Source organism: Nycticebus coucang, chromosome 3 (genome assembly GCF_027406575.1).
Source record: "Nycticebus coucang isolate mNycCou1 chromosome 3, mNycCou1.pri, whole genome shotgun sequence".
NCBI classification, from domain to species: domain Eukaryota; kingdom Metazoa; phylum Chordata; class Mammalia; order Primates; family Lorisidae; genus Nycticebus; species Nycticebus coucang.
The window spans coordinates 70,693,597-70,720,407 of record NC_069782.1 but is presented as its reverse complement, the minus strand read 5'-3'; the positions used below and the strand labels follow the sequence as shown (position 1 = coordinate 70,720,407).

Sequence of the window (26,811 nt, the reverse complement as noted above, 5' to 3'; positions counted from 1 at the left end):
ATGCTGAACTTCAGTGAGATACAAGGGGCAGAGAAAGAAGAAAAAAGGAAAAATAATTATTAGCAAACTAGGAACAGAAGGAAGCTTCCTTGAGCTAATAAAGGGCATTTATGGAAAAAAATTCACAGTTCATATCATATACAAAAGCAAAAGACTAAAAGCTTTTTCTCTAAGGTCAGGAACAGGTAAGGACACCTGCTTTCACCGCTTCAACACAGTGCTGGGAGGACTTGCCAGAGCAATTAAGCAAGAAAAGGAAATACAAGTCATCCACATTGGAAAGGGAAGGAAACTATCTCTATTTCCAGATGACATAATCTGGTACGTAGAAAATCCTAAAGAGTCTCCAAAAACTATTAAATCTAATAATAACAAGTTCAGCAAAGTTGTAGGATACAAGATCAATACATAAAAAATCAGTGGTGTTTCTATACACTAACAATGATCAACACAAAAATGAAATTTTAAAAAACATTTCTCTTGGCTGGGCTTGGTGGCTCACGCCTGTAAGCTTAGCACTCTGGGAGGCCGAGGCAGGTGGATTGCTTGAGCTCCTGAGTTTGAGATCAGCCTGAGCCACAGCAAGATCCCATCTCTAAAAATAGCTGGGCATTGTGGCGGGCGCCTGTAGTCTCAGCTACTTGGGAGGCTGAGGCAAGAGAATCGCTTAAGCCCAAAAGTTTGAGGTTGCTGTGAGCTGTGATGCCACAGCACTCTACTGAGGGTGACATAGTGAGACTCGTCTCAAAAAAAAGAAAGAAAACATTTCTATTTATAATAGCATCAATAAGAATAAAATATTTGTTGTTGTTTTTTTTTTTTTTTTTTGGTTTTTGGCCAGGGCTGGGTTTGAACCTGCCACCTCTGGCATATGGGACCGGCGCCCTACTCCTTGAGCCATAGGCGCCACTCAGAATAAAATATTTGGAAATAAATTTAACCAAGGTTTTACACTGAAACTATAAATATTGCTGAAAGGAATGAAAGACGATATAAATAAATGGAAAGACCCTCTGTGTTCAGAAATTGAAAAACTTACTGTTGTTAAATGATGATATTCTCCAAGGTGATCTAAGGATCTATTGAAATTCCAATGGACTTTTTTGAAGAAATGTAAACTTGTTTTTTCAAACGTATATGAAATTGCAAGGGGTGCTGAACACCAAAACAATCTTGTAAAAGAATAAAGTTGGAAAACACTTTCTGATTTCAACCTTACTACAAAGCTACAGTAATCAAAGTAGTATGGTACTGGCATAAGAATAGATACACAGACCAACGGATCAGAAGTGAAAGTTCCAAAATGAAACCAAAGAATGACAGTCAATGAATTTTCAACAATGGCATCAAGAAAATCTGACATGGGAAAGAACAGTTTTTTAACAAATAGTGCTAGGGCTGGGCACAGTGGCTCATGCCTATTATCCTAATGTGGACTGCTTGAGCTCAAACGTTTAAGACCAACCTGAGCAAGAGGCCCTGGCTCTAAACAATAACAACAACAACAAAAAGTAGCCAGGTGTTGTGGGTGCCTGTAGTCCCAGCTACTTAGGAGGCTGAGGCAAAAGGATCACTTGAGCCCAAGAGTTTGAGGTTGCTGTGAGCTATGATGCCATAGCATTCTACCAGGAGCAAAAGAGGACGAGTCTGTCTCAAAAACAAAAAAGAAAAACAAAAAAAACAGTGCTAAAATAACGGTCTCCACATACAGAAGAATGAAGTTGGACCCCTACCTCACACCAGATACAAAAATTAACTAAAATGGGCCAATAACCTAAATGCAAGAGCTAAAACTATAAAATCACAGGAGAAAACACAAGGGCAGAGCTTCAGACCTTGATTTGGCAATAATTTCTTAAATTTCACATTAAAAACATGAGCCACATCTTTTGTGGCTCGGTGCCTTTGGCTCAAGCAGCTAAGGCACCAGCCACATACACCTGAGCTGGCGGGTTCGAATCCAGCCCAGGCCCGCCAAACAACAATGACCAAAAAATAGCTGGGTGTTGTGGTGGGTGCCTATAGTCCCAGCTACTTAGGAGGCGGAAGCAGGAGAATTGCTTGAGCCCAGGAGTTGGAGGTTGCTGTGAGCTGTGATGCCACAGCACTCCACCCAGGGTGACAGCTTGAAGCTCTGTCTCAAAAAACAAAACAAAACAAAACAAAACCTTTTGTGTATCAAAGAACACTAACAAGAAAACGAAAAGACAACCTACAGAATGGAAGAGAACATTTGCAAATCATGTATCTGATAAGGGTCTAGTCACAGAATATATAAAGAACTCCCTATAACTCAACAAGATGAAAACAAATTAAAAAAATTAGCAAGGAACTTGAGTAGACATTTCTCCAAAGAAGGTACACAAATTATCAACAAGCACCTAAAAGGATGTTCAAATCATTAGTCATCAGGGAAATGCAAACTGAAACCATGGTGTGCTCTAACTGCACATTGATTATGGTGGTTAAAAAACAAATAGAAAACTGGAAAATAGGGAGTTTTGGCCAGGATGCAGAGAAACCGGAACCCAGAACACTGCCGAGAGAAACATGAAATGGTACAGCCACTGTAGAAAACAGTTTGGAAGTTCTTCAAAAAGTTAAGCACAGAATTAGTATATACCAGCAATTCTTCTAGGCATATACCCAAGAGAATTCAAAACACGTGTTCAAACAAATACTTGTACATAAATGTTCACAGCAGCACTTGTTACAATAGCCAAAAGGCAGAAGCAACTCAAATGGTTCATCAACAGATGAATGGAATGGATAAACAAAATGTGGCCTGTCCATACGTGGGAGTATTCGACCACAAAAAGGAATGAAGCACTGACACCTGCTAGAACACCGATGAACCCTGAAAATGAGCTGAATGAGAGACACCAGACACCAAAGATCACAGAATGTGACTCCATTTACAGGAAATGCCCAGAACCGGCAAATCCAAGGAGACAGAAAGCTGATTAGTGGCTGCCAGGGGCTGGGGGAGGAGGAAGAGAGAGCGACTGTCAATGGGGATGGGGTTTTCTTTTGGGGTGATGGAATGTTCTAGAACTAGATAGCATGAAGGTTGCGCAACATTGTGACTGCACTGATTGCCAGGGGATTGTTCACTTAAAAATGGTGAATTCTATGTTACATATATTTCACCTCAAGTTTCAAAAAGGCTTATGTTCATGGGAAAAAAAACAAACAGGAAATGGGAAAAGCAGCCACTGCAGGCCTCAGGCCACAGCTGAGGGAGAAGGGCTGACTGCAGTCTGAGCCCTGAAACTCCCCAGGCGGGGCCCCTCCTCACTCACCTCTGCTTTCTGCTGCCCACAGCCACTGCTGGCCTGAGTGCCCCCAACTCCAGGCTCTGGAGATCCAACCTGCTAGAGCTCCAACACCAGAGTGCCACTCAACAGAGCACTCTGACCCCTCCTGCACCTTTCCACAGGGCTGGGTTACAGGTGAGGCAATGGCAGCTCTTGAGGATAGGCCCAGGAGGTGGAACACCCCCTACATGCAACAACCAGGGCCTGTGTCTCCACGGGAAGACTTGCTCTGCCTCCCAAACCGCCCCTCAAGACTCAGGTACCGCCTGTACAGAGAAGCGTTTTTGAGATTCAGTTACCAGCTTGCTGTGCAAGTGGAGCCTATATGGAGGGGCCCCTAGATCTCTGCAGTGCCCTGTGTAGCTTCTGGGAGACCCTTGGCAGTCTTGGAGGGTAGCCAGGCCTGGTGGGCCCTGAGCAGAAATGTCTGAGGCCCTGCCTCCTTGCTGAGGGATCCTGAGGGAGAGCTGGGGCTCTCTGTACTCACCAGGGACCGCTTGGCTTCAGGCAGGAACTGTCCAAACTCTGAGAGCAGGTCCTCCTGGCCCCGGAAGAGGTTGGCCACCTCGGTAAACACCTCCTCTTCAGACATGCCCCGGAACGGCCGGCCCTTTGTGTTCAGCTGCTCCTTCTGCCAGTTTTGGGCAAAGAGGAAACTGGGCGTTTGGCAAGGAAGGAGGCACCCTGGGCTGGGACATTGAGGCAGCCCACCGTGGAGATAAAGAAATGACTTTTGAAACAGAGCCTGCTGGTGGAGCCCACGACATCCTGTGTGCTTGCTTCTGGATCCTGCTGCCTGGCACAGCCCAAGTCGTGGCCATTGATGGGGCCTGTGCCAGGAGTGCAGTAGGGACAAAAGGAAGGACACAAAGCAGTGCCATGAGCAAAGGGAGTGGAGCAGGTAAGAGGCCGGCTGGAATTAAGGGCAGGCCAGGGGAAGTTCAAGGTCATGGGTGAACCCTAGGCCCTCCAAAGGGCAAGGGGAAATGAGCTAGTCTGGGCCCTGAAAAGGAGAAACGGTAAAGAACAAAGGGAAGGGACTTCCAGGCCCAGGGATGTCCTAGCCCAGAGTCACTAAGACCCATGGGAAATGGCCTGATCCAGAGATTAAAGCATAAGAGGCCCAAAGGGGACCCAAGTTGGAGAGCAGGAACTGGCCAAGAGAACTGAAGGTGGCTGTTAGGAATACATCCCTATCAACTTTAAATGCAAGATTATATATCACAGTGTAAGAGGCAGTGGTGCTGGGGCCCTGCCAGAATGCACAGCATGGCTTTCAATACTCCTACTCCACAGCAACAGAGTAGAATGAGTCACCACTGGTAGTCCCTCCCCATCCGGCCGGCTGTAGCCTTTGGGAAGGGAAGCAAATTTTAAATCCCGGCCTTGTACCTCCTATAAACAGGAGGGAAAAAAAATAACAACCATCATTTCAAAAGTTACTGATACACTTCAAAACCACATTAAAAAAACAAGCAAAGGCCATTCAGTTCAGAGAGTAAGTAGAAATGACCTGTACACAGAGTTTTAAAACAATAACCAAATTTACTGATACTTTAAGAAAAGCAATTTACAAAAGTGATACAGACATCTTTTGCTCATCAGACTGACAGATGGAAAGGGCTGGGGGCTTTTGATGAGTATGTGGGAACAGGTCCTCTCAGACACGGCAGCAGAAAGGAAAATTGGTGCAGCCTTTCAGAGGACAATTTACCGATCTGTTAATGAGTGGCACACCCTCAACTTAGGAACACATTTTCTGGAAATTTTTCCTGCAAAGACAGTTTTGCTTTAGCACTTCTTTTGAACACACAAATCTGTTTGAACATGATAAACGTACTAGGGAACAATAAGAGCATGATGCGAATTCTGTGTTTGCTTAAGCACTATTTTGTCCAGGAGAAACACGGGGTGAATGTAGCAAACTGCCCCCGCAGACCCGAGCCACAAAATCACATCTGCCTGCACCCCCACCCACATCTACTAGCTCCACCAGTGCCCCCTGGTGCTAGGAACCACCCTTGTTCCTATCTGGGGTTACAACATCCCTTCTAATTTCAGACAACTTCCTCTCAGCCTTTCACAGTAACTCACAGGCTTCCACCTACCCATGCCCACATCCACAAGAGAACCTCAGTCTTTTCCAAGATCAATATGGCATTCGCTGCAGTATTCATGTAATTCTTAGCTACTTAACAATAGCATACAATAGCACAACTATTTTGAGCAGGTATCTATATATTTTTTAGGCATCCTGGGGAAGTTTCTAAGTGTTGTGCTCTCATCTGGTTTCCTACAAGCCCTGCAGTTTGATGACAATTGTGCAGGGCGAGGTCATGTTTAGGGGCACAACTGTGTTAGGGCAGGACTGTGCTCATATAAGCACACAGGGGACATATGTATAAGGTTGTATAATGGGTGGCAGTTGCCCAGAGTTGACTGGAAGCAGGCCTTGTGCTAGAATCAGTTGCCTCAGTTAACTTCACTCAACCTGGGAGGTGGTTAGTACCACCAGCTTCACGGCCATTTTATGGATAAGAACACCAAGGATCAGGGAGGTGAAGAAAAGGGCTCTAGACAGCAGAGGGAAGGTCTGAAGGGAGGCCCCACGGAGATGGAAAAATACAGTTATGTACAATCAAACGTACCTGAGAGCTGCTTGGTTTGATTCTAATGGTATCTTAGAAAACTCTGAACCAATGTTCTAAAACCAGGATAATTCAATAATTCAGATTTCCTGCTTCTCCTCAAGAAATGGCACCAATTAAGTTTCATAGAGAAGAAGTGATTGCTGTTTTGAGCTGAAACACATGAAGTGTTAAGCAAGGAGGCAGAAAGCCCGGGTTCAAATCCTGGTTCACCCACTCATAAGCCATGAGACCATTAGTAGACTTGTTAATAACCACACAGTCCTGCCTCACCTTCACCAAAGTATCCTGGAGATGCTCAAACAGACAAGGTAAAAGTGCCTGAAAACTTAACGTACTATATAAAAACGAGTTGTCTTATTTCCAAATAGGCAGATGGTGCCACTCTGAATAAATAGCCAGTTGGGAACATGGCATTTCCAATTCTTAGGATGTCTACCTGGTAATTAGTACGTGGACACTTTAGGCTTTAGCTTTGAGGATTGTTTACAATATTATCCTGGGCAAAGTCTTTTTTTTTAAGTATTTTAAAATCACCTTTGCATTTGTGTTTGAGATTGGAGTTGCCAAGGGGCTTGCTGAAAACGCAGGCAGGCAGGCCCTGAGGAAAGGCAGCCCCAGGTGGAGGCCCAAGCCATCTGCATTTTCAACCAACTACTAGTAGTTCGGATTAGGGGACACCGTGCTGTCCCATTCCCCACTTTCTTTTAAACAGTTCATTAAACTAATATGAAATTTGCACCATACTCAGATTGTTGTCTAGTATATGTAGTGTGCTCAGATTTATGTGTTCAAAATGAGTGCTCCAGCAGAACTGTCCATGGCAGCCCATCATTGTGACCCTGGTAAAGTAAGTCTCTAACTTCCCTGGTCTTTTCCTCCCCCTCTACGGGAACAGAGCCACTGCACAGCTCTCATGATCCTTCCAGCCCTACATGTGATGACACCATGAAGGCTGGGAGGGATCCACACTACATAATCACAAGCATCACCCCTCCACCCACATTAAATGTTCACAACTGCCACTAACAATCAATTTAAAGGCTATACCAGCACCCCAAAGATGTCAGGTGCTGAGGCTAACAGGGCTTACACATGACACCCACACTATGGACTACAAACAGTCCACCAAAGTGGCTTCGCTGACTGTGCACGAGGACCAAATGCCACTAATCTGATCTTAAACGCTGATGCTAAAAAGAATCCTACTTCTTTACTTGACATATTAAGGTTGTGCAGATTTCCTCTATTTTTAGAGACAGGGTCTCACTCTAGCCTGGGCTAGAGTGCAGTGGCATCATCAAAGCACTCTGCAACCTCAAACTCAGGGGTTCAAGTGATTTTCCTGCCTCAGCCTCCAGAGTAGCTGGGACTACAGGTGCATACCAGCATGCCTGGCTAATTTAAAAAATTTTTTTGTAGAGATGGGGGGGCTGGTGGTCTTGCTATGCTGCCCCGGCTGATCTCCAACTCCTGGCCTCAAGCAATCCTCCCACCTCAGCCTCCCAAAGTGCTAGGATTATAGGCAGGAGCCACTGTATCTGCTCAGATTTCACTTTACAAAGTGGGTCCTGGGTGGTGCCTGTGGCTCAAAGGCGTATGGCGCTGGCCCCATATACTGGAGGAGGCAGGTTCAAACCCAGGCCTGGCCAAAAACAGTAAAAAAAAAAAAGTGGGTCTTGCTGCTTAAAAAAATAGAGGTATAGGCAGGTGCAATGGCTAGTACTTTTTAAATTCCCCTAATGCATGCTAGTAGTTCTTGGGTGCAGAGGTACATCAAAGAACAAGTTAAAATTAAAACTAAACCAAGCTGGGTGCGGAGGCTCATGCCTGTAATCCTAGCACTCTGGGAGGCTCAGGTGGATATACTGCTTAAGGTCCCAAGTTCAAGACCAGCCTGAGCAAGAGCGAGATCCCCATCTGTAAAAATAGCCACGTGTTGTGGCGGACACCTATAGTCCCAGCTACTCGGGAGGCTGAGGCAAGAGGACTGCTTGAGACCAAGAGTTTGAGGTTGCTGTGAACTGTGACACCACAGCACTCTACCGAGGGCAACAAAGTGAGACTCTGTCTCCAAGAAAACAAAAAAAAGGAAAGAAATTCTGGTACATGCTATGACACAGATGAACCCGGAAGACATTCTGCTAAGTAAAATAACATAAAAGGACAAATACTGTATGATTCCATTTACGAGAGGTTCCCAGAGTTCTTAAATTCACAGAGATAGACAGTAGAATGGTGAATGCTGAGGTTGGAAGGAGGGAGGATGGGGAGAGAGTGTTCAATGGAGAATGAGTTTCAGTTTTACAAGGTGAAGAGTTCTGGAGATGTCACTGAACTGTACACTTAAAAATGGTTAAAATGTTAAATTTTATGTATATTTCACTAGAGTAAAAAAAAAAAAAAAATCAATGCCAAAAACCTCCAAAACACCACTAATCAGAATTTTATAGGAGTTCATGAATTCAGACAAAAAAATCTGAGTATCTTCCATGCTCAATACTGGATGATGCCACAAAAACCCACCAAGAAGTGTGACCTGCGTTCTCTTACCTGATATGTGTGCAGTATCTCCAAGAATGACCTATAGATTTCCGGGTGGTCTAGGAATCGGGTCTTAATCTTATTCACATAGCTGATGGCGTTGTTGAATTCCACGGAATCTGACTCCAAGGGCACCTGGGGTTTGTCTTCCTTATATGGCACCTGTTGCTTAAAGTCCTCCACACAGTCACCATGGTTGTGTGAATTTTCCTGACAACAATGTGACAAAGAGTTACTGTGGGGGTGGGGGGATACAACATGCCAAGAACAGATTGTAAAAAACACCAGGCCCAGCCACTGTCTGCAGAAGAGCAGACAGAATCCAGCGTGGAGCTAAGAGCCAAGTTTTATTAGATGCAGAGAAAGGTTAGGGAGAGAGCCCAGAGGGAGGGGACAGGTGGGGCAGGGCACACCCAGCACACGTCAACAGCTCCTCCCTTCATGTCCCAGCCTATGCAAGTTCCTGCGTCTCATTAACTGACCTCCACCTGATCCTTTCCAATCTATACCAAGAACATGTGAGTTCAACGAGCATTTTGTATTTTGAAAAATGAGCATTTGGGAGAAATTTACAAAGAGTAGATGTTTAATCCTTGACAGAGCCAAATATGTAAAAAGAGACTCCCCACACCTTCTGTGATCCCATTTCAGCAAGATTGTTTTCAGGTGGGAAATCAACCATCTGCTGTTAGCAGTGATGGGAAAGTCAGGATTTTATACAAATGAGGCCCTGGCCGGGTGCAGTGGCTCATACCTAATCCTAATATTCTAGGAGGCCAAGGCGGGAGGATCACCTGAGCTCAAGAGTTCAAGACTAGCTTGAGCAAGAGTGAGACCCTGTGTCTACTAAAAATAGAAAAATTATCCAGGCATTGTGGTGGGCACCTCTAGTCCCAGCTAATCAGGAGGCTGAGGCAGAAGGATCACTTGAGCCGAAGACTCTGAGGTAGCTCTGAGCTAGGCTGACATCAAGGCACTCTAGCCTGGGCAACAGAGTGAGACTGTCTCAAAAATAGAAAAAAGAGAGAAAGGCAAAGAAAAGGGGGTGGGGGGAATGGAGCCCTGGAGGTAGCTGGGGATTTCAGGGATTCCCAAGAAAGGGGACTTTCTTTCCTTTTTCTTTTTTTTTGAGACAGAGTTTCATTATGTCACCCTAGGTAGAGTGCCGTGGCGTCACAGCTCACAGTGACCTCAAACTCTTGGGCTTAAGCGTTCACCACAACGCATGGTTATTTTTTGGTTGTGGTTGTCATAGTGGTTTGGCAGGCCTGGGCTGGGTTTGAACCCACTAGCTCTGGTGTATGTGGCTGGTGGCCTGGCTGCTGAGCTAACAGGTGCCACGCCAAGAAATGAGACTTTCACTAACAACCCCCAGAGCAATCAGAACAAGGTACAACAGTCACATGAGAGGAAAGAGCCTTGCCCTGACCACCCACCAAGCATGCCCTCATTTGTGTACTTTCCTACCAACATGTAGAATGTACATTGAATCCTAATTCGTGGGGGAACAGGACCACCCCCCCGGAGGTGATGCTCTATTTCTAAACTGGAATTATGCTTCATGTTCCCAGCCCACAGAGGCAGGTTCTTGAGCAAGTCAGGGTCACTTCAGCTCAGCTACAGGTCTTTACCAGCACAATAACTTCTCAGTGAAGCTTCTAGAACCATCTTGCACTGAAGTAAAATCACCCTGTCTCCCAGGACTCCTGCATTTTTTTCCATGGCACCTGTCACCTCCCCACATGTAATATATTTGACTCATTTTATTATCTCTCCATCCTGACTAGATGGCAAACTTCACAGGGCAGGGGTTTTATTTTGTCCAGAACTGTACCCACTGTGCCCAGAACAGTGTGGGCAGGCTTTGTCCGTTGCTCGGGATCATCAGGCAACAGATGGGAAAACAAAGGCTTTCTCTACTGTTTCTGTTCCGTCTCAGTCATTGATTGGAAGAATCCACCAAGATGGGGAAGGCCAGACGCACTGCTGCCCACAACTGCAGAACTGTCACCACAACAAAAGTCTCTGGCAAGCTACACCGAGAGCATGCTGATCAGTGTCTCATGAGCCATCATGTGGGTGGGTGTTATCGGTCCTCCAAACTGAGTGGCTCATACAACAGAAATTATTTTTTCTCACAGTTCTGGAGGCTAAGAGTCCAAGATCAAGTTCTAAGGCCTTTCTCCCTGGCTTGCAGATGGCCACCTTCTTGCTATGTCCTTACGTGGTCATCTTTCTGTGCAAGTGCATCCCTGGTGTGTGTGTCCCAATCTCCTCTTCTTGTAAGGACTCCCGTCAGAGTGGACGAGGGCCTCATTTACCTTAACGACCTCCTTGAAGACCATACCTCCAAATATATAGTCACACTCTGAGGTAGTGGGGGGGGCGGGGGTGTCACAGCTTCAACACACGAACTTTGACAGGAGACACAGAAAAGTAGGTACAGAGACAACTCTAGAAAGTCTGAGCCAAGGCACACAGAGAACCACAAGACCCAGAGCAGCCACAATTCTAAACACCCTTTCTCCTCTCTGAGGATGCTCTTGCCCATCTGCTCACGCTACATGGTAAGTGTTTGTGTTCCTTCATGGTGCATAGGTTTGACAGCAGGAGCCAGCTGGGAGTGTGGAAGGGAAGTGGCCTTGAAACTAAGGGTTTCTTCAGAGGCCATGGACCCACTGCAAGCTCCTTGCCAAAGGAGGCATTTTCAAGCCCCCAAAGGCTGCCTCAGATGCCCTGAGCTTGGAAAAAAGGGCCAGATAGTGACTATACAGTTGTGGAAAAATCTTGTGTCAACAAATTTAACACAATTACCATAGGATCCAATAATTCCACTCCTAGGTATATAACCAAAAGAATGAAAACAGGTGCTCAAATAAATCTTTCTACATGAATGTTTTGCAGCAGCACTATTCACCATTAGCCAAAAAGGCAGAAACAAGGCAAACATCTAAACATCCGTATCAGTAGATGAATAAACAAATAGAATGTGGTCCATCTACACAATGCGGTATTAATCACAAAAAGGAATGAAGCTCTGATCCATGCTACAATGTGGATGAACCCCAAAACCATGATGTTGAGTGCAAGAAGCCAGACACAAAAGGCCACACAGTATGTGACTGCACAGATATGAAACGTCCACAACAGGCAAATCCACAGAAACAGAAAGCAGACTGGTGGTTGCCAGGGATTGGGGGTGAGGGGGAGAATAAGGAGAAGATTTCATTTCTAGGGCAGGGGTCCTCAAACTACAGCCCACGGGCCACATGAGGCCATGTGATTGTGATTATATTTGTTTCCGTTTTGGTTTTTTACTTCAAAATAAGATATGTGCAGTGTGCATAGGAATTTGTTCATAGTTTTTTTTTTTTTCAACTATAGTCTGGCCCTCCAACAGTCTGAGGACAGTGAACTGGTCCCGTTTAAAAAGTTTGAGGACCCCTGTTCTAGGGTGATGGAAATGTTCTGGAATTAATGACGATGGTTGCACAATATTGTGAATATACTAAAAATCAGTCTAAACTATGATGTTGAATTTTACATTATATGACTACTATCATTTTTTTTTTTTTTTTTTTTTTTTGCGGTTTTTGGCCGGGGCTGGGTTTGAACCCACCACCTCCGGCATATGGGCCCTACTCCTTGAGCCACAGGCACCACCCCTGACTACTATCATTTAAAAAAAAAAACATTCAAACATAATCCTTTTCTTGTCTTTTTTTTTTTTGAGACAGAGTCTCTCTATGTCACCCTCTGTAAAGTGCTGTAACATCACAGCTCACAGCAACCTCAAATGCCTGGGATTAAGCGATTCTGTTGCCTCAGTCTCCCATGTAGCTGGGACCAGAGGCACCAAGCCATATTTTAATTGCAGTTGTCATTGTTTAGTTTGCTGGGGCCAGGTTCGAATCCACCACCCTCGGTGTATGTGGTCGGCGCCACAACCACTGTGCTACGGGCACTGAGCCATGTAATCCTTTAAAAATGTAAAAATCACCAACCACGGCTCTGTGCCATAGCTTAGTGAGTAGGGTGCCAGCCACATACACCAAGGCTGGCAGGTTTGAGCCCGGTCCAGGCCAACTAAACAACAATGATAACTGCGACCAAAAAGTAGCCAGGCGTTATAGTGGACACTGTAGTCCCAGCTACTTGGGAGGCTAAGGCAAGAGAATTGCTTAAGCCCAGGTGTTTGAGGCTATGGTGAGCTCACATCACCACACTCTACCCAGGGCTATATAGTGAGACTGTCTCAAAAAAAAAAAAATCACCAACCATACAAAGCCAGCTGGCTTTGGCCCATGGGCCACAATTTGCCCACCCTGCTCTAAAAATTCCGGGAACAAGCCTGTTCCTTTTTTGGCCTGCACACCCTTCCTCCCATGCTGCTGAGTGGCCATGTCCAGGCAGTTAGAAATTCCCTCCACACCATGGTGAGGGTGCCTCCACCTATATACTGAAGAGAAGCCTTGAACAGCACCTTAGACACACAGCACAGCCCCAACTGCCTCCCAAGCCTCACCTCAGGCACCCTGGAATCACCCCACACTCTCAGTTTCTCACTGATGCCCCACCCCCATCACTGCCCAGATCGCCCAGCACCCAACCAACCCTGGACTCCCAGGGATCTCCTCTGATACCTCAGCCATTACAGCATAGCAGCAGAGTTGCAAGCCACAACCCTCCACGAGTTCCCAAGTCACTGGCTCTGTCCCACAACCTTCTCTCCTTCATCTACCAGTCCCACTGGCCTCTGGCTATTCCTTAAGCACACCCACCGTCTCCCACTCCAGGCCTCAGACCCAATTCCAGACCCAGGCCCTGCCCAGGGCATCTCTCCATACCTACGCCTGGCCCTGCTGTCCGTGGGTCACAGCACTAAAACCCCTTACATAGTCAGCATCTGCGCATGTGTTCCTTATCTGTCCCCACTTTAATTGCACAGGCACCCTAAGAACTGGTTCTCTGAATAGACCCAGGGCCTACCTTCTAAAGACACTGCCTACTCCATAAGCAAATAAGACACAAACATGAGAGTCAATCTGGGAACTGGCTGGGCCTCCCCCAGAGAGTAGCACAGTGTGTGTCGAGGGCAGGGGTTGGAGGTGCCTCCCTTTGTACCTACAGAGGCCACTTACATCATGAACTGCACCTTAAGGGCTTCTCTCTGCCTCTATGCAGGATGCCTCTAGTGTCTCAGCAGGCAGGCTCTGCCCTGAAGAGGAGAACTAAGAAAAGCTACTTTCCTACTGACATCCAATTCCTGGCTCCTGCTGTGTTGCTCCCCAGCAATGTTTTAGAAGGTAGACACAGTCAAAAACAAGACTTCACCTTAAGGAATCACTGTCTGCGAGGGAAGGAAATAATGATTTTTAACTTCTCTTCCTAACTATTTTGCTATCTCTTAACCCAGGTGGTATGAGAATGAATGGGGGCTCCCTGCACAGATGCCGTTATGACCCAAACTACCAGATCTGAAATGATAGTGACTCAGCAGGTCCCAGCAAGAGGATGTTTTCTCCAAGCTCCCTGGCTCTCTCCTAGGAACACATGTTGTGACATGTCTGTCTTCCCCTTTTTACCTGTACTCTCAACTGGGGGGATTCCCTGGCAACAGTGGGAGACACTTTTGTTGTCACTTCTGGGGAAGGGGTGCTACTGGCATTTGGTGGGTGGAGGCCAGGGATGCTGCTTGACACCTGCAGTGCAGTATACAGGATAGCTCCACCATGAAGAATGACCCAGCCGCCAAATGGTAGCAGTGCTAAGGTCAAGACCCTCCACATCAAAGGTTCCACAAAGGCTGGGCTTCTCATTTACCTTCCTCGGTACCTAAGAGCCTCTCCTTCTCTGTCTGTAGTTGGCAGGCTTCAGGTGAAATGAAAAATAGGGGGTAAAAAAGTTAGACAACCATAAAGGGCAAAAAATGCACTTTATGGTTGTCTAACTATGCTGCAAATAAAAAGCAAAAAGAGGGAGAAAAAAAAAAAAAGAAAAAAAACCCATACTTTAAAACTGCAGTCCCCAGCCCTGGGCTGCAAACTGGTACCAGCCACGGCCTGATAGGAATTGGGCTGCATAGCACCACTGCCTGAGCTTCACCACCTGTTCCATTCCTTTTCCGCTAAGCCCCATGAAAAAATCATCTTCCATGAAATGTGTCCCTGGTGCCCAAAAAGGTTCCATTCTAGTCCATGGCCTGTTAGGAACAGAACTGTAGGGCAGGTGAGCAGCAGGTGAGCAACCACGAAGCTTCATCGATATTTATAGCCATTCTCCATCATTGACATCACTGCCTGAGCTCTGCCTCCTGTCCCAATCCCCGCACTGCCACCCTCATCTGTGGAAAAATTGTTATGCATGAAATCGATCCCTGGTGCCAAAAATGTTGGGGAGCACTGTTTTACAACAGTGAATCCAGAAAGACCAATAAGGAAAGAAATCACCAGGGCATTTGTGTGTGAAGAGCCCTATGAGGTTTTTAGGCTACTATGTCCTCTCAAAAAAAACCCTTGGAAGCTGAAAGTATAGCTTGTATCTCACGTGTGCCTGTCTTGAAGCCACACAAACAGCAGCCCAGACTGCGGACAGGAGGCCTGGAAGCCTGATGACCATCAATACTAAGGGAAAGTGAATGGCCTTGCTGGTGACCTGAAGGCTACGAACCTCCTCTGCTGTGGGAGGCAGCCCCAGAAATGGCTGCTTTGGGGCTAAAGCAAAACTATGGAGCCCTGTTGAGTAGCTATTAAATGAAAGTTCTTGTCGAGCCTTTCTCCAAGTCACTGTCACCTAAGCCACCTAGAGGGAAACAAGATTGCCAGCAATACACTGTGCTAGGGAATAGCAGGGACCCTGTGGCTATTTAAAGGAAGAGCCAACTCCAAATACAACCCCAGTGTGGTTCCTGTCAAAATCCAGCCCTGAAAGCCGAGTTCCTCCCACGGTCAGGGATTGCTGAAAGGCAATTTCCACATGCAGAGGGCACAATTTATACCTTCTGACTCGGGCTCTTTTTTAGTGAGTGATGGTAACACGCCCAGTGTTTATACACAGCTTTTACACAGTGTTCCAAGTCTACAAAGTGCTCTGGCAGATGCTGCTTGCTGTTGCAAATGAACTTGGTTTCCCCCCAATAGCCATGACTGTTCCAGAGATTAATTTTTTTTTAAATTTTGCTTTCAATTTCAACTGGCTTTCACTCATCCTAGTTTGAAGTTTTTTTGTTTCTTTTTCTTTTCTTCCTTTAGCCATTCTCTTGCCCTTTGCCTCCCAAGTAGCTGGGACTACAGGTGCCTGCCACAACGCCCAGCTTTTTTTGGGTAGAGATTGGTTCTCACTCTGGCTCAGATGGTCTCAAAAACTCTGAGCTCAGGGAATCCACTTGCTTTGGCCTCCCACAGTGCTAGGACTAAACAGGTGTGAGCCACCAGAGATTAATTTTGCTAAGGTTTTTATGATTTGGGGGCAAAAGGCATACATCTGGACTCTGGAGCTCCATTTGCAAATGTGAAATGGAAGCTCTTCCAAATTCCACAGCCAAGTGCTTCCAAGTTTCCTTTTAAAACTGAGATGGCTTTAATGAGACAACACGCTGATGGCATAGCTTATCTTACACAGAGAAAAAACAGAATTTTCACACAAGCCACTCTCAGGGAGGGACCAGACACTGCCACATTACCTTTTGCTGTTCTCTTTCCAAATCATGACTCCCTAATTCAGCATTTTCAACATTTTTTATCTCATGGTACACTTGACTTATAAAGTTCTGCAGCATACTTAAATTATATTGATCAAAAAAAAAGTTAAAAAAAGAATATACTTATTGTGCTTTGCTTTTAAAAATAATTTAATGATCTTTAAAATTTTTCATGGCACACCAGTTGAAAATCACTGCCCTTATTGATCTGACACCCTGCAATCTACACTGTCAAAGGAGAGACCTACAAAGTGCTCCCAACTGGCCAGGGCAGTTTGAACCCACCACCTCCAGTATATGGGGCTGGTGTCCTACTCCTTTGAGCCCAGGTGCTGCCCCCAGCCATAGATTTTTACATCCCTGCTCAAACTGTCAAGGGAAGAACAGAAGGAGGTTGGGAGGGCTGGTTCGCCTATACCAGAGTGGTTGGTTTTTTTTTTTTTTTTTTTCAGACCGTCTCATTTTGTCACCCTCAGTAGAGTGCCATGTCATCATAGCTCACAGCAACTTCAAATTCTTAGGCTCAAATGATCCTCTTGCCTCAGCCTCCTAAGTAGCTGGGATTATAGGAGCCACCCCACAATACCCTGCTATTTTTAGAGATGGGATCTCTCTCTTGTTCAGGCTGGTCTCAAACTCCTGAGCTCAAGCAATCTATCTGCCTTGGCCTCCCAGAGTGCTAAGATTCCAAGTGTGAGCCACCAGGCCTGGCCTTATACCAGAGGTTTGTAACAGGAAATTTTGCCCTAGAGGACATCTAGCAACGTCTGGAGATGATTTTGGCTGTCACAACTGGATGACAGTCTGGGGGACAGAGGCCAGGGATGTTGCTAAACATTCCACAATGTACTGGGCAGCCCCCCAGAGCAAAGAGTTAGGCCCTAAATGGCAACAGTGATAAGGGGGAGAAAAAGAAAATGGTTAGCTTATAAAAAGAAAGTTCAAATAAGCCATCTTTTTCTCAGAGGTCTGGTGAACACAAACAAGAGTACAGAGACTGATGAGGCAGCAACCTATCATGTGAGAAAGAACCAAAGCCATGAGCTTCAGCCAAGCCAAGGACCCTACCAACAATTCAATGAAACAATAAAAATGGCCATTCACACATGAATCTTAACCCCTTTATTTCACTGGTGGTACTGAGAGCTATCAAATGCAGACTGATGCCCAAGTACAAGGGTAAGCCTGCCTGGTACACTCCCTGAGAAAGCCTCAGCCAAGACCTCAGCAACTGGTGATATAGCCATTTTGTCTTATAAAATTCTATGTCAGGATGATGCCTCCCCACTCTTGCCAAGGGTGTCCAGCTTTTTTTCTTTTCTGCTGCATATTAGAAGAATAAGAGTTGCCTTGGGCCACATAGTAAAACACAAACACTAACGAAAGCTGATTAGCAAAAAAGAGGTCCATGCATACTTTTCATGGTATCTAACACCACAGATAAGCAAAAAATAGTCCTTATAAAAATAGCATGCAGCTCAGCGCCTGTAGCTCCGTGGCTAGGGCACTGGCCACAGACACCAGAGCTGGGGGGTTCGAATCTGGCCCGGGCCTGCCAAACAACAATGACGACTACAACGACAACAAATAGCCAGGCGTTGTGGCAGGTGCCTATAGTCTCAGCTACTCAGGAGGCTGAGGCAAGAGAATTGTTTAAGCCCAAGAGTTTGAGGTTGCTGTGAGCTGTGATGCCATGGCACTCTACCGAGGGTGACATAGTGAGACTGTCTCAAAAAAAAAAAAAAAAAAAAAAAAAAAAAATACCCCAAAAAACAGCGTGCAGCCCGTGGGACACAGATTGGACACCCCTGGAGCATTCCAAACATATCAACTGGGCAGCAGAGGCTGCCTGTGTAGATGTTTCAATCTATTTTGATTTGTGCTAGAAGCAATTAGCGTATCTAGATAAAGAATGGATTGTAAGTGGCTTTCCAGCAATGACATAAAGTAGACACGTGGCCCAACCTGAGTAGCAGGGTGTGCTGTGTTAATGCTGAGATCACCTGAACCACTGAAGCAGCATACCTGGCTCGTCAGAGGTGATTGTATGTTTAATTTGCCATTCTTGGGAATGTCTATTCTGTATCCAAGGGGAAGGAAAGCATTGAATCCAACAATGAGGTCGGGGTGCTCATGGAACAGCTGTGACACACGTCTGATGACTCCGGGAGTATCAATGCTAGAAGAAAGAGGAATGCAAGTGGGCAAAGTGTCTTAAAGAGCAAATTAAAAACAAAATCTAATCCCAACTCTCTTGATATTGTCACATAACAAACTTCTCAACTGACAATGAAACAACCTAAAATAGGACCCTTGTGATACCACCTGTAGACAATGATCTACTTCCAGAGTGACTAGGCCTGAGCTCTCAGTACCCTCCTGATGAGAACCAGAGAATTTTTACCCAGTACAGCTCTCCAGAACACTCCAAGCACGTGCAAGCACACTCGATTCTGAAAATGTCGGGAGAGCCACCTGCAAGGCCTGGACTCCAAGATGTAGCAGGAAGCCAAAGTGCTCTAAGTCTGCAGTTTCCACCCCCTAGGTCGAAGGCTGGTACTAGTCTGTGGTCTGTTAGGAAGTGGCCCACGTAGCAGGAGGTGGAGGGGACAACAAGCAACTGAAGCTTCCTCTGTATTTACAGCCACTACTCATCACTTGCATCACCATCTGAGCTCTGCCTATCTGATCAGTGGTAGCATTAGATTCTCATAGGAACTGAACCCTACTGTAAACTGCATGTGCAAGGGATCTAGGTTGCATGTTCCTATGAGAAGCAAATGCCTGATGATTTGAGGGGGTGATGTTAGCACTAGGAAATGGCTGCAAATACTTATCATTAGCAGAGAGGTTTGACTGCACAGAGACCATAATAAATCAATTGCTTGCAGACTCATATCAAAACTATCCCCTCTCCCCCTGGGTCTGTGGAAAACTATCTTCCTTATAACTTGTTTCAAGTGCCAAAAAGGTTGGGGACTGCTGCTTTAAGTGATGTGATAAATTATCTCATTTTGTATGAATTAGGGGTGACTATGACACAGGTTTTGATCTGAGCAAGTGATTGCAAAGCATAAATACCAAAGGCCTGTCAAGTGCAGAGAAATGCATTAGAATGTGAGAACAGTCTCCCTCCTGGCTGTAGGTATGACCCAAGCCTTAGTCCTGCACTTGTAGAAGGAAATCAGGCCCGCCCTAACACCATTCCTAAGAGGGAGCGGTAGCATGGTTGGATGTGACCTGCAAGAATCTAAGAGTCAAAAGGTCTGAATTCTAGTCCCACTTCTGCCACCAAGGTGGGTTTTACTGGCTCGGCTCCAAGCCCCAGTGAACTTCCTGTAAAAAAACAAACAACAACAAAACAACAAGGGCATGATCCTCTTTCCCATCTATCTCTAACCCTCCTGATTCTGTGTACAAATATGGCTCATGTGTTTTAAATGCTTTCTACATGCCAGGTCCCTTACTAAGCATTTTGTGCTTCTTACTTCCAAGCAGGCCTGGAAGCAGACTCAGCTGAGTAAAGCATCTTGGAGTCAAGATTCAAGGGGAGAGGGTGCCAAAAAACTCAATCATCAAGACAACATTTTGATGCAGTACTCAGGGGAGAAAAAGCACAACGAGTCCCCCCAAATCTTTCACAAGCAAGGTTTATTTAAAAATCAACATTTTAAATCAAAGTAGGATCTGATTCTGCGTGTGCACTGGCCTCCCCTCAGCCTTCCCCATTCCTGCCCTCCTTCCAGAAATCCTCAGGACAGATCAACAAGGTGGGGAATACTACTCTTCCCCCTGCCCTTTTTTTAGACGGAGCTGAGGTTCCTACAACCTGCGCAAGGTCACCGGGCTGGGATGGGAGGGAATAGCTAGGAAGGGGGATCCGCTCTGCCAGTTTCCCGGCCCAGGAGGGCCCCCAGTAGACGGGAGGGGACCCGCAGGTACCTCTGGCTTTTGAACTCCTTCATGATCTCCAGGAAACCGTTGTAGGTCGCAGGATCGCTGCCAAAGCGGATCTTCACCTGGTCCAGGTAGGTGAGGGCGTCCTCCACCTGAGGGGAGGGGCAGGGTGCGGGTGGGCCAGGAGTCCCGGACCGAGGGGGTGGGAGGGCGTGCTGGGATCTGTGACCGGAAGGGGGACAGGCCGGGCCCTGGGAGGATGGAGGTGAGAGGTGGGGGGTCCAGGGCCGCGTAAAGCAGAGGCCAAGGCGGGGCCGGGCGGGGCTCGGGCGAGGGGCACCCGCCCGCGGGGGCCAGAGGACTGGGTCCTCAATGGAAGGCGGGGACGCCACTCACGTGCACTGGCAGCTTCTCGTGGCCAGCGGAGCCCGAGCGACCCCAGCGGGCGCCGCTCAGCCCCCGGCCCGTGGGGCCGCCGCCGCCGCCGCCGCCGCAGCCAGCGTGCGCCATGTTGGAAGTTCGAGCTGCAGCCCGCCCCGCCCCCGCCCGAGGGCTGACCGCGCATGCGTATGGCCCGCCCCTGTGGGTGAGTCCCAATGACGTCAGAGAACCGGGCGAAGCTATTTGAGGGACTCCTTAGCTTCCCAATTGGTATCATAACTAAGGATTTATGTGTCGAGGGTGGTGAGCAAACCGAAGCCTACCAGTTGCTTTTGCCCGGACACTCAAGCTCAGAATGGATTTTTACATGTTTACATAGTTGAGGGAAAAATCCAAAGGAGAACAATATTTCGTGACGCGCGAAAATTCTATGTAATCCACATTTCAGCATTCCTAAATAAAGTTTTATTGGCACACAGACACGCCCGTTCTGGCGTTTTTGCACTACAGGAGGTAAAGTGAGTAGCTGTAAATGACCCAAAGACCTGCAGAGCCTGATGTATTTACCATCTGGCTTTTATGGCGAAAGTTTGTGGATCTCTGCTTAGGGAGTTGATGTTACAATTAGAATGTGCGCACACATCACCCCAAAACAGGCCCCTGTGCAATGAATTTTTGCTAAATGGCCTTTAACTTAGTCCCACTCCTTCTATCTTTACTTCCTAATCTTTGACCCCATTTCTTCCCAACTGGACCAGGTCAGGAGCCTCCTACCCAGTTTTCCCAGCTTTGGTATTTTCAAGAACTCACATCATTCCACCACTGCTTCCAAATCTCCAAGGCCTTTCTATTTCTTATGATGAAATCTAAGCACCCAAATTGCAAGCCATTAGACTTGGCCCCTTTGAACCTTTTCTTAAAGGATTTTCTACCAAGCAAACTATACTCTATTGGTACAGAACTTCCTGCACCATTGCCTGAGTAGGGCTGGTGGTTTCCTGGTCCCAAGCACATATATGAAAAGGTGCAGAAAAGTTGAAAATAATTGTTATTTTAGAGTTTCATTCTTTTGCCTTAGGCTAGAGTCCCTTGGTGTCATCATAGCTCACAGCAACCTCAAGTTTTTGGGTTCAAGCGATCCTCTTGCCTCAGCCTCTTGAGTAGCTTGGACTGCAGACACCCACCCCTATGCCCAGCTAGTTTTTCTATTTTTAGTAGAGATGGGGTCTCACTCTTGCTCAGGCTGGTCTTGAACTCCTGAGATCAAGTAATCCACCCACCTCAGCCTCTCAAAGTGCTAGGATTACAGGCATGAACCACCAGGCCTGGCCAAAGTTAAGAATAAATTAGAATTGAGTGCTTTGTTTACCAGGCACTGTGCTAGGCATTGGAAATAGAATGGTGAAAACTAATATGAACTTGACCCTCAAAACTTTCTTTTTTTGGTTTTTGGCCAGGGCTAGGTTTGAATCCACCACCTCCGACATATGGGACCAGCACCCTTCTCCTTGAGCCACAGGCACTGCCCGACCCTCAAAACTTTCATTCTTTGGGGACAGATAGACATGAATCAAATAGTCGGATTTGAAGTTTCAAGTGTAAACAAATACTTCAAAAAAAGGTATAAGAAAACAGCCCAAGACTTAGATGCTTCAGATGACGACAACAACATTTATTTCACTCTCTAATCTCCAGTTTGGGCAGATTTGGCAGAAGTAGCTTATCCCCGTTGCCTTTGGTGTCAGCTGTGGTGACTCATAAGGCTGGGGGCTGGAATCATCTGAATGCTGGTTCGTGCACAGGTCTGTCATTTCCTACTGGCTATAGGCTGAGACCTTTCTTGGAGCTCTTGCCTGGAATATCTACATGTGCCTCCCCCACCTGCCATGTAGCTTGAGCTTCCTCTCAACATGGCAGCTAGGTTCCAAGAACAATTGACCTGAGAGTGAGTTAGTCAGATGAAAATCGTATCACTATGTCTTTCTTCCCCTTTTTATTTTTAGAGATGGGGCTGTCATTGCATTGCTCAAGCTAGCCTTGAACTCCTGGACTCAAGTGATCCTCCAACTTCAGTCTCTCAAGGAGCTGGGACTATAAACATACACCACTGTGCCCAGTTTCCATATTACTTTTTCTGAACCAGCCTTGGAAGTCATGCAGTATTATTTCCATTGTATTTTTTCCAGAAAGGTTGTTACCAAGTCCTTCCTCCCCCTAGAAAAAAAATCTAAGAGGAGGGCAGATAGACTCCTGGAATAGCCTGTGGGACAAAAAATATGCTATGCCTATTTTAGAAAATGTCACCTGCTCTCCTGGGTACTTAATCCAGTCTAGGAAGGAATGAAGAAAGCTTCCCAGAGGAGGTGGCATTTTTAGCTGAGGTCTGAGGTTTGCATAGGTGTTTGCCATAAGAAAGTTCATAAACAGTTGTGACTATTTATGGTAAGGAGTATTGTACATTTGAACAACTTGAAAAAAAAAATAGTTCCCCAGATTGCAGAGAGGGAAGGAAAGAAAGAGAAGGCAGGATAATCATGGGTAACCAGAAGGGACAGATCACACAACACCATATAGGATAACTTAAGACTTTTTTGGTCTCAGCCTTAGTGCTGGTGGAAACAGCACAACACAAGGGTTGTGAGCTAAGGAGCTGTATGATCAGAATCAGGTTTGCGTTTGAAGGTGATCACACTGTATGTTGTCAGAGTCTGCAGAAAAAAATAAGAGAAAAAAAGAAAGAAGGTGATCACTGTGGCTTCTCTGCAGGAAAGGGACACAGGGAGTGTGTAGGGAGGCAATTTTATCATTCAGGCAAAGGACAATGGTGGCTTAGACCAGCATGGGAGCAATAGAGAGAAGGTAGTGGAAGGGAGAGATATTTTAGAAGATAATGCATCAAGGATTCATTGCTCCCAGCCCAGAAAAGTATTCTGCTTAGTTTCAGTGCATTCCCGTATGAACAGCTTGAATCCCGTGTGGTCACTGGGTGTTTGGACAGTCCATTTCACACAAAAGCCTCCTGTTAGTCATTGTCCTTAAGAGCCAACAGGATTGTCACACAATTTCCCCCTCCTTCCAAGAAGTGTGGATTCTATTCAAATTTAAAGGATTACTTTCATTTTTTCTCAAATGCTCAGATAAAGCCCTCACTCATTTGGAGAATAGAAAACCATAAGCCAATTCCACCAGGGGCATGTATGTGCACAATGAGTGTGTACATGTATGTGTGTGCACATTTGTGTGTGTTCATCATGAAGAAAATAATATAATACATATACATTTTTTAATTACTTTATTGTTTTTATTTATTTACTTTTTTAAAGAGACTGGGTCTCACTTTGTTGCCCAGTCTGGAAATGCTTATTTTTATCAAACATAGAAAGTTGCTATGTTAAATTTTTTTCTTTATGGTGGCGCCTGTGGCTCAGTCGGTAAGGCGCCGGCCCCATATACCGAGGGTGGCAGGTTCAAACCCGGCCCCGGCCAAACTGCAACCAAAAAAAAAAAAAAATTTTTTTTCTTTACTATTCTCATCTACACAAATTAAATTGGAAAGAGTTGAAAATTTAGATAGACCAGAATTGGAATGCAAATTTCTTTACCATTTGTCAAATGTAATGGCATTAAGGCAAGGTTCTTAGGTAAGTTTTTCATGGGATTTTTTTTTGCAAGGTGAAAAAGACAAAAATCAAAAGGTATCATTTTGGATTAATCTCATCTTTCCAGTGGCAAACTTTATGACCAAATCTCTGAAGCCTAGAATCATGTTATGGTGGTGTAATTCTAAGGTGATTCCCAAGATACCCACTCCATATTACAAGTGCCTCTGAATCCCCTATCCTGGGCTGTGCATGGGACCTGTGACTATGATGGAGGACATTCCTGTAATTAGGCTACACTCCCCGGCAAAGGGGAGGGAATTACGCGTGTATATTTAAGTTGCCAAATGAGTTGACTTTGAGTTAATCAGAGAGGCAATTACTCTGGGTGAGCCTGACCTAATCAGGAACATCAGCTGGGCGCGGTGTCTTACACCTGTAATCCTAAACACTCTGGGAGGCCAAGGATGGTGGATTGCTTGAGCTCAGGAGTTTGAGACCACCCTGAGCAACAGCGCAAACACCACCCATCTCCACTAAAAATAGAAAAACTAGCCAGGCATTGTGGCACACACCTGCAGTCCCAGCTACTTGGGAGGCTGAGGCAAGAGGACTGCTTAAGCCCAAGAGTTTGAGGCTGCTGTGAGCTATGACACCACAACATTCTACCCTATGTGACAGAGTAAAACGCTGTCTCAGAAAAAAAAAAAAAAAAACAAGGACATCATTTAAAAGGTAGTTTGAGTCAAGTATAGTGGTAGGTGCCTGTAGTCCCAGCTACTTGGTAGGCTGATATGGGAGGGTTGCTTGAGGCCAGGAGTTCAAGACCAGCTGGTCAATGTAGTGAGACCCTGTTGCTAAAAAAAACAAAAAACAAAAAAAAAAACAACCGAGGTCAGGGACGGACTAGTAGGATTGCATTTCTCTGCATTTCTAAATGCAATCCTAGTAACCTTGAAGCAGGAATCAGCTGTTTGTTTTTTGTTTTTATTTTTTAATTCAGTCTCCCTAGAGATCATCTAAAATTGCCAGGGCCGACTATATTGCAAGTCATCACTCGGAGTATTGGGAAAAGTTTTCAATTAGCAATAATGGCGCCTCAGATAAACCTCATTGGCTACGATACTGCCACTGTGCAAAGCTGGAATCAGCTGTTTTTGAAAACTGCCCATGGAGGGGGCAGTTGAGGTCCACACTCCTACTGCATTGGGAAGCTCACTTTTCCCCACAGCCTAAATGAGCTTGGATGAAGACTTGAGCCTCTTAAGTCTTCGTGAACTCAATCAGGCTGACACCTTGTGAGATACTGCAAAAATAACCCAGTTACACTATATTCAGACTCTTAATCCACAGAAATTTTAAGATAAAAGCAGACGTTATTTTAAGCTGCTAAATTTGTGTTAACTCGTTTTGCAGCAACAGAGAACTAATTCACCTATGATGTATCCTTGTCAAAAATGCCTACTCTGTGATAAGGATGTGTTGATGTACATTCATCCATTGTAACAACTATACCTCTCTGGTAGGGGATCTTGATAATAGGGGAGGCTCTGCATTTGTGGGGGCAGGGAATATATGAGAAATTTTTGTACTTTCTACTCAATTTTGCTATAAACCCCCAAATGCTCAAAAAATAAAAGGTCAGGTACGGTGGCTCAGGGATGTAATCCTAGCACTCTGGGAGGTCAAAGTGGGTGGATTGACTGAGCTCACAGGTTCAAGACCAGCCTGAGGCAGAGCAAGACCCCCGTCTGTAAAAAGGAGCCAGGTATTGTGACAGGTGCCTGTAGTCCCAGCTACTTGGGAGGCTGAGGCAAGAGAATCACTTGAGCCTAAGAGTTTGAGGTTACTGTGGACTATGACACCACAGCACTCTACCAGGGCTAACAAAGTGAGATTCTGTCTAAAAAAAAATAAAAAATAAAATTTAAGCCAGGTGTGGTTTCATGCACCTGTAATCCCAGCCACTTGGGACACTGATGTAGGATAAAGGCTTGAGCCCAGGAGTTCAAGGCCAGCCTGGGCAATATAGCAAGACCCCATCTCTAAAAAAGAAAAGTAAAATCTATTAAAGATATGCTGACCATAATCTAATCAAGCCTTAAGACCAAGGGTGCCACATTTTTTTTCTTATTTTTTTTCAATTTTTTTTTTTTGTAAAAGGACAGACTCTAAATATTTTTTGGCTTTGGGGCCATACATTGTTTGTCATAATGGCCTAACTCTGCCATTGTATAATGGATGCAGATGTAGGTAATACCTAAATAAATAGGCATGGTTGTGTTCCAAAAAAACTTTATTTACAAAAGTAGACCAGACATGGTGGCACATGTTTGTAATCCAGCACTTTAGGAGGCTAAGGGGAGAAGGATCCCTTGAGGCCAAGCGTTCATGACCAGGCTAGGCAACATAGCAAGACCCGCTGTTTCTAAGAATGTTTTCTAAATTAGACAAGTATGTCAGCATGCACCTGTAATTACAACTACTCAGGAGGAGGAGGTGGGAGGATCACTTGGATCCACAAGTTTAAGACTGCAGTAAGCAATAATTGTGTCACCACACTCTAGCCTGGGTGACAGTACAAGATCTTGTCTCAAAAAAAAAAAAAAAGATAAGTGCCGGACCTGCAGGCTGTAAATTGTTAACCCCTGTTCTAGAATATAAAGATAATATAAGCTAATTGATTAGGTCCTAGTTTGAAAGAAATGGCTACAAAATGTGTTTAG

General features: G+C 45.5%; 1 protein-coding gene and 1 non-coding gene across 4 annotated transcripts in view; both read right to left on the bottom strand.

Moving 5' to 3' along the window:
- SIN3B (SIN3 transcription regulator family member B) overlaps window positions 1-20,637 on the bottom strand; it is a 49,709-nt gene extending 29,072 nt beyond the window's left edge. For 2 of the 3 annotated variants that reach the window (XM_053586183.1, XM_053586184.1), the window contains exons 1-5: window positions 20,502-20,637; window positions 20,151-20,257; window positions 18,234-18,387; window positions 8,519-8,719; window positions 3,805-3,948 (exon numbers count right to left, since the gene is read on the bottom strand). In XM_053586183.1, coding sequence (XP_053442158.1) covers window positions 3,805-3,948; window positions 8,519-8,719; window positions 18,234-18,387; window positions 20,151-20,257; window positions 20,502-20,615 — 720 coding nt within the window. In that variant the 5' untranslated portion in view covers window positions 20,616-20,637. The remainder of the gene's footprint in view (window positions 1-3,804; window positions 3,949-8,518; window positions 8,720-18,233; window positions 18,388-20,150; window positions 20,258-20,501) is intronic. The other variant, XM_053586186.1, reaches the window with a different exon arrangement.
- A 4,451-nt stretch (window positions 20,638-25,088) lies between these two features.
- On the bottom strand, window positions 25,089-25,228 carry LOC128582640 (U4 spliceosomal RNA). Its single transcript, XR_008379093.1, has one exon. It is a non-coding gene; the product is annotated as a U4 spliceosomal RNA (small nuclear RNA).
- Window positions 25,229-26,811: the final 1,583 nt, after the last annotated feature.